Source organism: Heloderma suspectum, chromosome 5 (genome assembly GCF_057233095.1).
Source record: "Heloderma suspectum isolate Gila_16-S chromosome 5, 16-S_ref, whole genome shotgun sequence".
NCBI classification, from domain to species: Eukaryota; Metazoa; Chordata; class Lepidosauria; order Squamata; family Helodermatidae; genus Heloderma; species Heloderma suspectum.
The window spans coordinates 186,023,082-186,036,498 of NC_139462.1; the positions used below are offsets into that span (position 1 = coordinate 186,023,082).

Below are 13,417 nucleotides of genomic sequence, written 5' to 3' on the forward strand. Positions count from 1 at the left end.
TATTATCCCGGTGATTTCTTGACTTCCTACTTTAGCATTCCAATCCCCTATGATGAAGAGGACATCTTTTTTTGGTGTTAGTTCTAGAAGGTGTTGTAGGTCTTCATAGAACCGATCAACCTCAGCTTCTTCGGCATCAGTGGTTGGGGCATAGACTTGATGTTGAATGGTTTGCCTCGGATTCGTACTGAGATCATTCTATCGTTTTAAGATTGTACCGCAGTACTGCTTTTCCTACCCTTTTGTTGACTATGAGTGCTACTCCATTTCTTCTAAGGGATTCTTGCCCACAATAGTAGATATGATGGTCACCTGAAAGACACAACTTAACAACTGAACATCAACAAACCTGTTGCTGAAAAGACAATAGCATTGGGGAGATCATTCCATAATTGAAGGGCCACCAGTGAGAAGGCCCTCTCCCTAATTGCTCTCCTCTGTGTTTCCCTTGGAGGAGGCACCTGGAGGAGGATCTTAGATGCTGAACAGAGGTTACCGGTTGGTTCATGGGTTTTGGATAATTTGATTAAGGTTAATGCTTTTTCTAGCTGTATGGCTTAAATTTATCTGTTGGTTTCATGTTGCGAAGGGCAGAAAAATAATGGAAAGGGAACTTGGTTCAGCAGTCTGGAGGTTAAGGGGAAGTGGATCTCAACTACAGTCACATTAAAGAATTATTTATCATATGGTACATTTACATCGCATTACAATAATATTAAAGAAATGTGACCCATATGAAAAAGAAAATGTAAAAAATGTGATCATGATACATACCTGTTTCACCCACAAAGGTTCTCCCATTTGAGGTCTTAAGATTATATAAGATATCTTTAAAAATACATAAACCATGCATCTTTGCAGATGTCCAGTGCCTTCAATTGCATTTAAACTCAGAATCTTAGGAGGCAGTGTAGACATTCTGTGATGGGTCACTTACTAAGTGCAACAGACAAGATTAAGCAAAAGATTATTTTTGTTTGCTTATCATTTTATTTACTAACTACACTTAGATACTACCTTTCTGCCAAAGCACTCTGTTAACCTGTAAACCTTTATTTATTTTTAAAAGACAAAAGGGAAGAGGAAAATAACTATATTTGGATTCCAGTTCTTTCATGCTGTTGCAGAATGACCAAGTGGGACTGGCAGCTGAGCTGGCGGAGAGGGCCTTGCTATCTCATTCTCAGTTCTCCCTCAAATGCAGCCTGGTGGGAAAGCGACATACCCTTTTATCCAGTAAGACTGGCTGGTTTATTTTGCTGGCCCATGCGCTGGAGCTGCAGTACTATAAAATGGCAGCAGGCCATGATTGTCATAAAAGTACATCTTAACTGTACTGAGGAGTTGTCTTCCCTTTTTTGTACTTAGTTAATTACATAAGCACATAACTAAGTAAAGCCCTTTGAAATCTTAAATGATCTTTTGAAATTTCCCAGTTTTCTGGTCAGGATTTCCAACATTACTGATCAGTCCATTTCAAGGATAAAATTAAAGCAAGTAATACTAGGAGGCTAGATTCCTGTGCAAACGTACCTAGGAGTAAGCCCCATTGAACTTGATGGGATTTACTTCTGAGTATACATGCAGAGGACTGCACTGTAAACAATTTAAAATCAGAAACAAACAGTTACAAACCATATTGCTTGATTTCTCCCCCCCCAAAAAAGCTATGTGTCAAGTAGAAAAAATATTTTAGTGTCTTCCTAAAGAAGCTATATGAGGCATATCACTTTCTGTTTCCATGCGTGATGCCATTTATTTGTAAGCCAAAGGCCATTAATAAAATCTATACAAAATTACAAAATGTATTACAAGAATAAAACTGGAATAATTAAGCAAATTAAAAAGAACACATTTCCATGTGTAAGAAATGGGTCTTAGCTTTTACATATACTTTCTATCTTGATGTCATTTGTTTTACTAAATGGTTTATTTTTCTTTTTATTCCACAGATTCTTCGTGAAATGATGGAAGAAATTGACTATGACCATGATGGCACTGTTTCCTTGGAAGAATGGATCCAGGGGGGAATGACTACAATCCCACTCTTAGTTTTGCTTGGATTGGAGAATGTAAGAGCCACCATAGTGATAATCAAAGGATAACACTAAACAGTAGTGGGGAAACTGTATTTTTCTTGTCTCAGTTGGTGGGTACTCACCATATGGCTGTGTGTCCTTGTTTTGGGTTTTTTTTTCCAGAGGGACACCTTTTACTGGACATGTTACAGCAATTTTGATTCCTGGGAACTGTCATTCTAGGGCTGAGGAACTGATATTCCTTTTGCTTGAGGATCTGAAAATTCGGGAAGAGAGAAGGGCTCTCCTAAACAGCCATAGGAGAGATCTGTCTGCATCTCTTTCTCTTGCAGAGGGTTAGGACTAGGGATGGGTGAATCTGTCAAGCTCGATTTTGCTTAGGTTCTCATTTTTCCACTTTTAAATTTGTTCTGACCCATTTTTGCATTGGCTTGCAAATTTTTGTTTTAGTACACATGAACATTTGTATGTATTTTTATGTACATGTTTCAAAACTTACTATTATTTCTACACATTTTTCAAACATACACATTTTTGCAAGTGATCTTTCCATTAAATAAAGTGTTCTTGTGCACATTTTCCAAAATATATACATTTTTGAATACACATTTTCAAATGTACAATTCGTTTTAGTGCAGTTTTTAACTTGCAAACTGCACTGGAAATCTCAGAGAAGTACAGATTTTGATGGCTAAATGCATTCTAGTTCATGTTTAGGTTTAGGAAGTGCAAATTTGATCAGTTCGTATTGTAATGTGAATTTAACGAATTTCTCACCCATCCCTAGTTAGGACATTCTATAACACTGTCACAAGATGCTGCGTTTGCCTGGAATCTGTGCCCAATTGAAAAGCATTGCAGTGGCTAGTGTTGTGAGCTGCTTTACAAGCTGAAAACCAGCATATAAATATTTTTATAAATATATCCTCTTGGTTTTGTGGAACGTGCTTCCAAGGAAGTAACACTCAGTATTTACAAATGAAGGAAACGGTCCCTAAGAAGTTCAGGCCTAAGTTCCACTGACATTATGACTGCAGCCAGAGATTTCCCCCCAAGTGGATTCTGACACATGAGCCTTACCTCTCTTGTTTAGTTAATCTGGTGCTGGGGTGAATCTCCCCTGTGTCCCTCACTCAGCGTCCCTGATGCATGCTGTTTCTGACACCCTTCCTTTTTTCTTCACCCACTTTCTGTCATGTAACTTCTGTCTTTCTCTTGCCTACACCTCAAGAGAGGCTTATTTTTTTACCTTTGTTTCTGGAATGGAATATTAGGAGAATAATCATCCCTGCATCATCAATCACTGCAACTATCTTTGCAAAGAAGCAGTTTGCTTGCTCCAGCAGAAAAGGCTTCTTTACAAGAAAACTACAACTACTATACACTGGATGAGTTGATGGGTGTGTGTGTGTGTGTGTGTGTGTGCGTGGTGGTGGTGGTGTAACAGGGCATAGTAGCAGCTTCTCTTTCTTCCTCCTGGAGAGAGTGTGATGCAGGTGAAGGTTGTGATCCTTTGCCCAGTTACTTACTTACTTACTTATTTATAACATTTGTATCCTGCCCTATATCATTAGGATCTCAGGGCGGCATGCAGATAAAATCAATCTGAATAGTGTAAAACAATAAATAATTTAAATAGCTGAAAACATATTAAATAATTAAGCTAGCTAATACCAGTTTAAAATCTAAAACAATAAAACAGTTAAAACAGTGTGCAAACTCAGGGAATCCAATTAGCCCTCAAAGGTTAAAAAACCATGTTTTAACTTGGTGCCAAAATGAAACCAGTGTCTGCGCCAGTTGGGCCTCCAAAGGGAGGGCATTCCACAACTGGGGTGCCACAGCAAAAAAAACCCCTCTCTCACATCCCACCATAGTGGTAAGCATATAGGTAAGCCCCATTGAACTCAGTAGACTTACTTCTCAATAAACATGCATAAGGCTGCAAAGTCATCTGTGTTTCTCATGCACTGTCCATCTCTGACTTCTTCCTCTTAGGTCTACGGTTGCAGAGCTTATGACAACACTTCATTACTACAAGCACAATACAATGGGCCAGTTGACATGATCAAATTAGCCACAGCAGCTTAAACAAGCCACCATGGCTTGCTTAAGTTGTGGCACGTGCCAGGTGCCATTTGCCTAATTACCCACCTGGGTGCAGCTTGCCGTGTCATCCAAACTTGGGCAGCATGGCTTGTTTGAAGGTGAAAACCTTCAAACAACCCAACAACAGGCCATGGGTTATCTGCAGGTTGTTTTCCTCTCCAACAGCCATACCACCCAGGTTCAGACGACTTGACAAGCTGCGCCCAGATGGGTAATTAGGCTAATGGCCACCGGCACACACCACCAATTTAAATGAGCTTGTGGCTTGTTTTGATCATGTGAACTGGGTCAATTCCAGATGAGTGGAACTTAACATTATTAAGTGTTTGGGAGAGCAATCCTATGGCCCCTAGGGTCTGGGGAGCCGTAGAATACTTCTGATTCCCAGATCCACGATTGGAGATGGTGTTCAGAACTTGGAGCTGGGAATCCACACTCCTTTCTCCCTCCTCCTCCTCACAGCTGGTGCAGAGAGGACCATGCTGGCTGCTTCTCCAAGGTCAGAAAAGCAACATGATTGAGGGGGTAGAGGGGATGTTCTGGTGGGCAGGGAGGGGACTGGAGAGGCAGGACACAAGCTATCCCAAAGCCTCTCCAGCCTCTTTCCTGTCTCCTCTGACGAACCCATTTAACTAACATGCAGAGCAGGAGGAGCGGCGGAGGTGATGATTGCTGCCGCCAGTGCCCCTGCTCTTTATTGGGTGGTCGCTATCTCTGAGTCTGGAGGCTCGTGAGCATTGGTTGCAGAAGTAAGAGGATTGTGCCCTCGGTCACATAGATTGACTAAGGACCAAACTAGATGTGGAGTTAATCCTGTGATTGTGCCTGGCATGCTTGGTTTTTGCTCTACTAAAAAGCAACTCTGGGAGGACATTCAGGATTTTTACCACCATGTGGAGGGAGGAAGCATTGATCATTTCCCCCTGCCATGGTCTCCATCTCTGGGAGGAAGGTTGTCATTGTCACCAAAGGGAGCTTCCATCCCGATGCAAGTAGCAGATGTGTGGGAGGAGGAGCAATCCAGAGAGGGACCATGGCAGGGACAGAGGGTTTAAGTCCTTTCCCCCACACCATGGTCCTGATCTGGATCAGGCACCACATGGCTGCATCTTAATAAAGAAAAAACAAACACATAAGGGCCAATCATGTGATTTAGATGATTCCCAATATATCTCACCCTGGCCCATCTCCATGACCTTCTCTGTTGTTGTTGTTGTTGTTGTTGTTGTTGAAAGATTTTGCAGTGATGGTAATGTTTAACTCCCTCCCTCCCTCTCTGTCTCTCAAAAACCCAAAGCTAGCATTCTCTAGTCTGTATATAAACCTTTAAAAATGTAGTTCTCTTACTGATTCAGCAGCTTTTTCAGTAGAGAAATATATACATAAATGGAAGCACATATATTAAAGGGGCATACATGAAAATAATCTATCTGACTGTGAAATAAAGCTTTTTATCTTATTTTCCATCAGCACTGTATTATTTCTCCATTTTTCATGCTTTTGCAGCTTCTCTGCAGGCAAAGCTCTTACTGGAATAGATGGCAAATTTGCCCGCAGAGCAGCTGCGAACTGACTAATAATAGTAATAATTATTATTATAATTGCATTTATATGCCACCCTTATGACTGCAATTAGGATGCCAAACAAAACAATTAAAATACAATACAATTACATTTTAATTGATTAATTAACTAGGTCATATTTACATAATGCATGTACTGTCATAAGTTATTTTTTCCTGTTCTATTTGTAAAAGTCATTAGAAAGCATTCACAAACTTCATTATATTCATTATTTTCCCTTATATTCACCCAAGAAATCTTTTCTACCTTTACTGTATTCCATTATCCATGAATAAATTATTCAATATCCCTTTGATATTTTCAACATTAACAACTATGCTTGTTTGCTTGATTAGTTAGATAGTCTTGTGCCAAGGTCTGTAGTTCAGTGGTACAGCAGAATATTTGCCTGCAAATGGTCAACCCTTGGAGTCTCCAGGTAGGGCTGAGTATGACTCCTGTCCAAAATCCAGGAGCGTCACTTCTAATCAGGGTAGAAGGACCAATTGTTCCAGGTTCCTGTGTTTCTGGTTCCCTATGTTCCTAACCCCCTTCATGGATCACTGCCTTGTTGTGGCGAAGGGGCTTGCGTAACTCAGTGAAGCCATAAGCTATGCTGTGCAGGGCCACCCAAGACGGACCCGTCATGGTGGAGAGTTCTGACAAAATGTGGTCCACTGGAGAAGGAAATGGCAACCCACTCCAGTATTCTTGCCAAGAAAACCCATGGAACGTATCATAAGGCTTAAAGATATGACGCAGGAAGATGAGCCCCTCAGGTCGGAAGGTGTCCAATAAAGTACTGGGGAAGAGCAGAGGGAATGTCCAAGTAGCGCCAGAAAGAGTGAAGCGGCTGGGCCAAAGCCGAAAGGACACTCAGCTGTGGATGTGTCTGGTAGTGAAAAGAAAGTCCGATGTTGAAAAGAACAATATTGTTTAGGAATCTGGAATGCAAGATCAATGAATCAAGGTAAGCTGGAGTTGGTCAAACATGAGATGGCAAGATTGAACATCGACATCTTGGGAATCAGCGAACTCAAATGGACAGGCATGGGCGAATTTAATTCAGGTGACCATCATATCTATTATTGTGGGCAAGAATCCCTTAGAAGAAATGGAGTAGCACTCATAGTCAACAAAAGGGTGGGAAAAGCAGTACTGGGGTACAATTTCGAAAACGACAGAATGATCTCAGTACGAATCCAAGGCAAACCATTCAACATCACAGTAATTCAAATCTATGCCCCAACCACTGAGGCCGAAGAAGCTGAGGTTGATCGGTTCTATGAAGACCTACAACACCTTCTAGAACTAACACCAAAAAAAGATGTCCTCTTCATCATAAAGGATTGGAATGCTAAAGTAGGAAGTCAAGAAATAACTGGGATAACAGGCAAGCATGGCCTTGGTATACAAAGTGAAGCAGGACAAATGCTAATAGAGTTTTGCCAAGAGAACATGGTGATCGTAACAAACACTCTTTTCCAACAGCACAAGAGACGACTCTACACATGGACATCACCAGATGGTCAATATCGAAATCAGATTGATTATGTCCTTTGCAGCCAAAGATGGAGAAGCTCCATACAGTCAGCAAAAACAAGACCTGGAGCTGACTGTGGCTCAGATCATGAGCTGCTTCTTGCAAACCTTCGGCTTAAATTGAAGAACGTAGGGAAAACCACTAAACCATTCAGGTATGACCTAAATCATATCCCTTATGAATATACAGTGGAGGTGAGGAATAGCTTGAAGGGATTACACCTGATAGACAGAGTGCCTGAGGAACTATGGACAGAGGTCCGTAACATTGTTCAGGAGGCAGCAACGAAATCCATCCCAAAGAAAAAGAAATGCAAGAAAGCCAAGTGGCTGTCTGATGAGGCTTTACAAGTAGCTGTGGAAAGAAGGGAAGCGAAAAGCAAGGGAGAAAGGGGAAGATATACCCAACTGAATGCAGATTTCCAGAGAATAGCAAGGAGAGACAAGAAGGCCTTCTTAAATGAACAATGCAAAGAAATTGAGGAAAACAACAGAATGGGAAAGACTAGAGATCTCTTCAAGAAAATGGGAGATCTCAAGGGAATGTTTTGTGCAAAGACGGGCATGATCAAGGACAAAGAAGGCAGGGACCTATCAGAAGCAGATGAGATTAAGAAGAGGTGGAGAGAATACACAGAAGAACTATAAAGGAAAGATCTGAATGTCCCTGATAGCCATGATAGTGCGGTCACTGAACTTGAGCCAGACATCCTAGAGAGTGAAGTCAAGTGGGCCTTAGGAAGCATTACTAACAACAAAGCTAGCGGAGATGACAGTATTCCAGCTGAGCTATTTAAAATCCTAAAAGATGATGCTGTTAAAGTGCTGCACTCAATATGCCAACAAATTTGGAACACTCAACAGTGCCTACAAGACTGGAAAAGATCAGTTTACATTCCAATTCCAAAGAAGCGCAATGCCAAAGAGTATTCAAACTACCGTACAGTTGCGCTTATTTCACATGCCAGCAAGGTTATGCTCAAAATCCTACAAGCTAGGCTTCAGCAGTATGTGAACCGAGAACTACCGGAAGTACAAGCTGGGTTTCAAAGGGACAGAGGAACTACAGATCAAATTGCCAACATTCGCTGGATCATGGAGAAAGCCAGAGAATTCCAGAAAAATGTCTATTTCTGCTTCATTGACTACGCTAAAGCCTTTGATTGTGTGGATCACAACAAACTATAGCAAAGTCTTCAAGAGATTGGACTACCAGAACACCTTACCTGTCTCCTGAGAAACCTGTATGAGGGTCAAGAAGCAACGATAAGAACCGGACATGGAACAACCGATTGGTTCAAAATTGGGAAAGGGGTATGACAAGGCTGTATATTGTCGCCCTGCTTATTTAACTTATATGCAGAGTACATCATGGGAAACGCCGGGTTGGATGAATCACAGGTCGGAATTAAGATTGCCGGGTGAATTATCAACAACCTCAGATACGCAGACGATACCACCCTAATGGCAGAAAGCGAAGAGGATCTAAAGCGTCTCTTGTTGAGGGTGAGAGTGGAGAGTGCAAAAGCTGGTTTGAAACTCAACGTTAAAAAAACAAAGATCATGGCATCTGGCCTCATCACTTCCTGGCATATGGAAGGGGAAGAAATGGAAGCAGTGACAGATTTTATTTTCTTGGGCTCCAAGATCACCACAGACGGTGACTGTAGCCATGAAATTAAAAGACGCTTGCTCCTTGGGAGGAAAGCTATGGCAAACCTAGACAGCATAGTAAGAAGCAGAGACATCACCTTGCCGACAAAGATTTGTATAATCAAAACTATGGTTTTCCCAGTAGCAATGTATGGCTGTGAGAGCTGGACTATAAGGAAGGCTGAGCGCCGAAGAATTGATGCTTTCGAACTGTGGTGCTGGAGAAGACTCTACCGAGTCCCCTGGACTGCAAGGAGGTCAAATCAGTCCATCCTAAAGGAAATCAACCCTGAGTGCTCATTGGAAGGACAGATACTGAAGCTGAAGCTCCAATATTTTGGCCACCTAATGCGAAGAGAAAACTCCCTGGAAAAGACCCTGATGCTGGGAAAGATTGAAGGCAGAAGGAGAAGGGGACGGCAGAGGATGAGATGGCTAGATAGCATCACCGATGCGATGAATATGAACTCAAGCACACTCTGGGAGAGAGCGGAGGACAGGAAGGCCTGGCATGCTATGGTCCATGGGGTCACGAAGAGTCGGACACAACTTCATGAAGAACAACAACAACAACAACATGTTCCTAACATATACACGGAGATATGATAAATTTATCCATTACTCAGTTGTTAAAATTTGCATTCAATACCAGTTCCCATTTGCTTATTTGATGTTTAATTTCAAATCAAATATTTGATAGCGTAATTTGCAGGAACTATTTCTTCTTAGTTTAAATGTTTCCTATAGTCAAATCAATATTTCCCCCCAGATTCTGTTAATTGTTGGAAAATCTGTTTTCTTTTAAAGAAATGTACAAGTTACCTGATTGAAAAATACTGAAACCAACAAGATTTCTTTTGAGAGTGCCATAATTCCCACTTCTCAATTTAAAGTAGTTATATCAGTTATATAGGCCAATCATTTTCTTAGTATTCAAAATAATAACAGAAGATTTCAGGAACAAATTTCTTACATATATAATTAGGGATGTCAGAGAAATCCACAACAGAACCAAATGAGTTTGGATTTTTATGAATCCGACCCATAAATTCTGTAGTGGACCAGCTTTGCCCCTGTTGAGTGGATTCGTGGACGTGTGGACTGTTTTCCTAACTTTTGGGAATTTTGCACAAATTTCATCAAAAAATAAATAAAAATAAAAAACCTGGCCAAAAATGTGCATTTCCCCCATAGGCTAAAGTGTAGAAATGAGCATTTGGGGAGAATTTGCACATTTTTGCACATGCACATTTGTGCAAATTCATATTTGCAAATGTTAATTTGCAAATTTCAATTTGCCCAAATTCAGAAACAAAAAAATGATTCTGTCAATGGGTGGACGAAGGAACGAAAGGTGCCTGAGAATCCACGAAACATAGATAGAATGGATTTTACACAATTCATAAAGATAGAACATGCATATGGCTCTCCGATAGCGTTGTTCACTATTTTTGAAAGGTGTGTGTAGAGTTTAAATATGTTATAGAAGAGGGTAAGCTTTCCCAAATTCACCTTGGATTAATTCTTCTGAAAATCCTTTGGAAGAATATGGGTCATTTTTCCAAGCTAATCCAAGTCTTGGAAAAATTACTCATCCCAATCGCCACCAACCCTTCCCACCCTCAAAGGCCTGTGCTATCAGTGCCCCTTAAAACACACTTCCTTTTTCTTACCTGGTAAGCAGAAATGGGAGCAGTAATGGTGGTGGGAAGTGGGCTGGAGTGCAACAGACTACTGCAGCAGAAAGCTCTCAGACTTGTCAGGTAATAGAAGGGGAGATGCAGTCTAGGCTGGTGGCTCTGATTTCAGTGGGACTGTGAATCCATTCTGGTTTTCTGTCAGAGGCAGTAAGAACCTTAAAGGAGCTACCCAAGGTGCTGAACCCTATCCCCAAAATAGGTCCAGCACCTTGTATAGCTTCTGTAGAGTTTTGTCTGGTTCTGACTGAAACCCAGAGTGGATTCACAGCCCAACCGAAATAGAAGCCACCAGCCCCCACTGGGGGGAGGATGTTTTTGGCACTGGCAGCGTTCTGCCCCAACTGGGCATTATGTTATTTGTTATGTTGCCCCCAAGGCTCTGCATTTAAGTGCTTTAGTTTTCCCTCTCTGAATCCCTTAGTGACATATCGGGCCTTGTTCTCATGCATTGATTAGTTGGCCCTAGAAAGAATTTCTGTCTGGTTTGCACCAGTTGCTTCTCAGTTTGGAAGAAACCTCTCAGAGTCTGGTTGTCTGCTACTGCTTTGGATTGCAGTCTGCAGGCCTGGCCTTGCATTGTTTTTTCACCTCATCCAGCCACCCTGTTCATCCATCCATCTCATCTATTCACCTCATTCATGCGTTTCATCCATCCAGGTCATCCAATCCCCAGCCTTCTGTTACTAAATATTGATCCTATATTTATTGTTTATGCTTTGATTAAATAAAGATGACATTTTGAGTTATATAGAAGTGGATGGGATGTGAGTTTAACTGCCTCTATAGACACACAGCTCAGAACAGGTGGCGTCTGCTTTTGGGGAGGGTTGGTAGGGAAGGAAGCCAGGATTTTTATCTGAACCAGAGCGGAACTGGAGGGCTTTAAAGGCTTGTATCTTGTTTGAGATTGGCTTTTTCAAGCCTCCAAAGTCCTTATCTCAGCCTGGCTCAGGAGAGCTTCACTGGCTACACTCTACCTTTCGATGCCACTGGGGAAGAGAACATGTAAGGTTCACCTTTTGATGAGGTGGACCAATTGCTATACCAGTGCAGCGTCACAAGTAGGGATGGGAGAATCTGTCAGTTTTACTGCCTCTCATTTTTTTTTTAAAGCCCGTTCTTTCCCTCCCAAATGTGAAGAACATTGTAAATGTTGCTACATTTTTATCAAAACCGAACTGAAATGAAATTCTCTGCCATCTCCACTAGCCAAATTCAATAGGAACAACTATCCCCGAAATGGAGAGGAACATGATGCACCTGCCTGCCATGTAGCTGTTAAAGATGAGTTGAAAAAAGAGGTGGCAACCCATATTAAGCACTATTGTGGTTAAGTACACAAGCATTCAAACCCACACTTTTAAAAACAAAGCATTCAAACCCTGGGGCCTGAATGAATGATTTTTTTTTTTTTTAAACACCTTATGTTCTTTTTGTCCCAAATATGGAGAATGTCATGAATTTTGGTAAATTCTTATCAAAACTGAACTGAAAAGAAATCCTCGCCCATCCCTCGTCATAAATGAGATGTTAGGCGTACCAGGTATAAGAGTCTTTGGGCTGCTGTGTATGTGCACCCCCTGTGTGACTGATTTGGGAGAATGCAGGCCGCTGCAGGATTTCTCTCAGGGCTGGGCTCCTTTGAAGTCTCCATGTATGTGACCAGGCACCCACGCATGTGTTTTATCTACACAGCTATCAAAAATGGCACAGCAGGGGTTCATACAACTGCTGACAGCATTATGAGAAGTGGGACGGTTGCTTAATACACCAGTCTCATGGAGGCACTGGTTCACAGACAGATGACCTCTCCGTGCGAGCCTGGTCCGTTAGCCACCCATGCAGGGCGTGTGTCAGTATGCGGCACCCTCAAACAGCTGCTGGGGCCCCAGTGCTCACCACTGTGTTGATGCCTGGCCTTGGTGGCTAGGTGTGATTCCCCCCTTTAATTTCCCATAATGCTCTGGAGTAGGGATGTTGGAGAAATCCTCAGTGGATTCAGTGAACCTAACCCGCAGTTTCCACCATCTTAATCTGAGTCAGCAGACCTGTGGATGTTTGTTTTTTTTTACTTTGCGGTGGGGCATTTGCAAAGAGGATCAAAATTCTTGTGCAAAAAATCTGATTCTGCCAATGAGCGAAAGACACTCGATGTTCTGCGAAACACAGACGGAATGGACTTAACAAAATACGTCTGTACTCTAGAGTGATGCTGTGTCAGCACCATTGTGGGAAATTAAAATGGTGATTTGGACCCATTGATTATAGTGCTGCTGCTTACCCACCATCACAGTCCGGTAAGCCCAGTGGGACCCATTGGTGTAAGTGGGGGCTCATCAGAGGGCACTCGTGTTATGAGCCCCAACAAAACTGAAGCTAGCTCTGCACCCATGCTTCCAAGATAATTATATGGGGCTGGCCATATGTTTGAATTAGCATTTTAGGGTACAATCCTATGCATGTTTAGACAGAAAGAAGTCCTACAACTCCCATGCTGGCTGGGGCATGCTGGGAGTTGGAGGATTTTTTTGTGTCTAAACATGCATAGGGTTGCACCCTTAGTAAATCGTGTTTTCAAATATATAGAATGTATAAAATACTACTGAGAATTCAGGTGTCTTGCCATTTTATCTGCTAAAGTATGCTGTGCATCTTAAAAGCTGGCACACTCTTTCACTAACATGAATTTTAGTCTGGTTAAAAACAACAACAACAACCCTTAAATAAAAATGGGCAAACCCACAGTACTTTGGGATTATTTTCAACATTTGTAGCTTGTGTTCTCTTCCCCTGCCACTAGATGTCAGACTT

The 13,417-nt window shown here is 41.8% G+C and overlaps 1 protein-coding gene across 2 annotated transcripts in view; it reads left to right on the forward strand.

Annotated features, from left to right (window-relative positions):
* The window catches only part of LOC146344947 (diacylglycerol kinase beta), a 325,000-nt gene that overhangs the window by 52,693 nt on the left and 258,890 nt on the right, over nucleotides 1-13,417 (forward strand). For both annotated transcript variants that reach the window (XR_014792619.1, XM_084860457.1), the window contains exon 9: nucleotides 1,953-2,072. Coding sequence is in view for 1 of the 2 variants with exons in the window: in XM_084860457.1 (XP_084716583.1) it covers nucleotides 1,953-2,072 (120 nt within the window). In the remaining variant the exon portion in view is untranslated. The remainder of the gene's footprint in view (nucleotides 1-1,952; nucleotides 2,073-13,417) is intronic.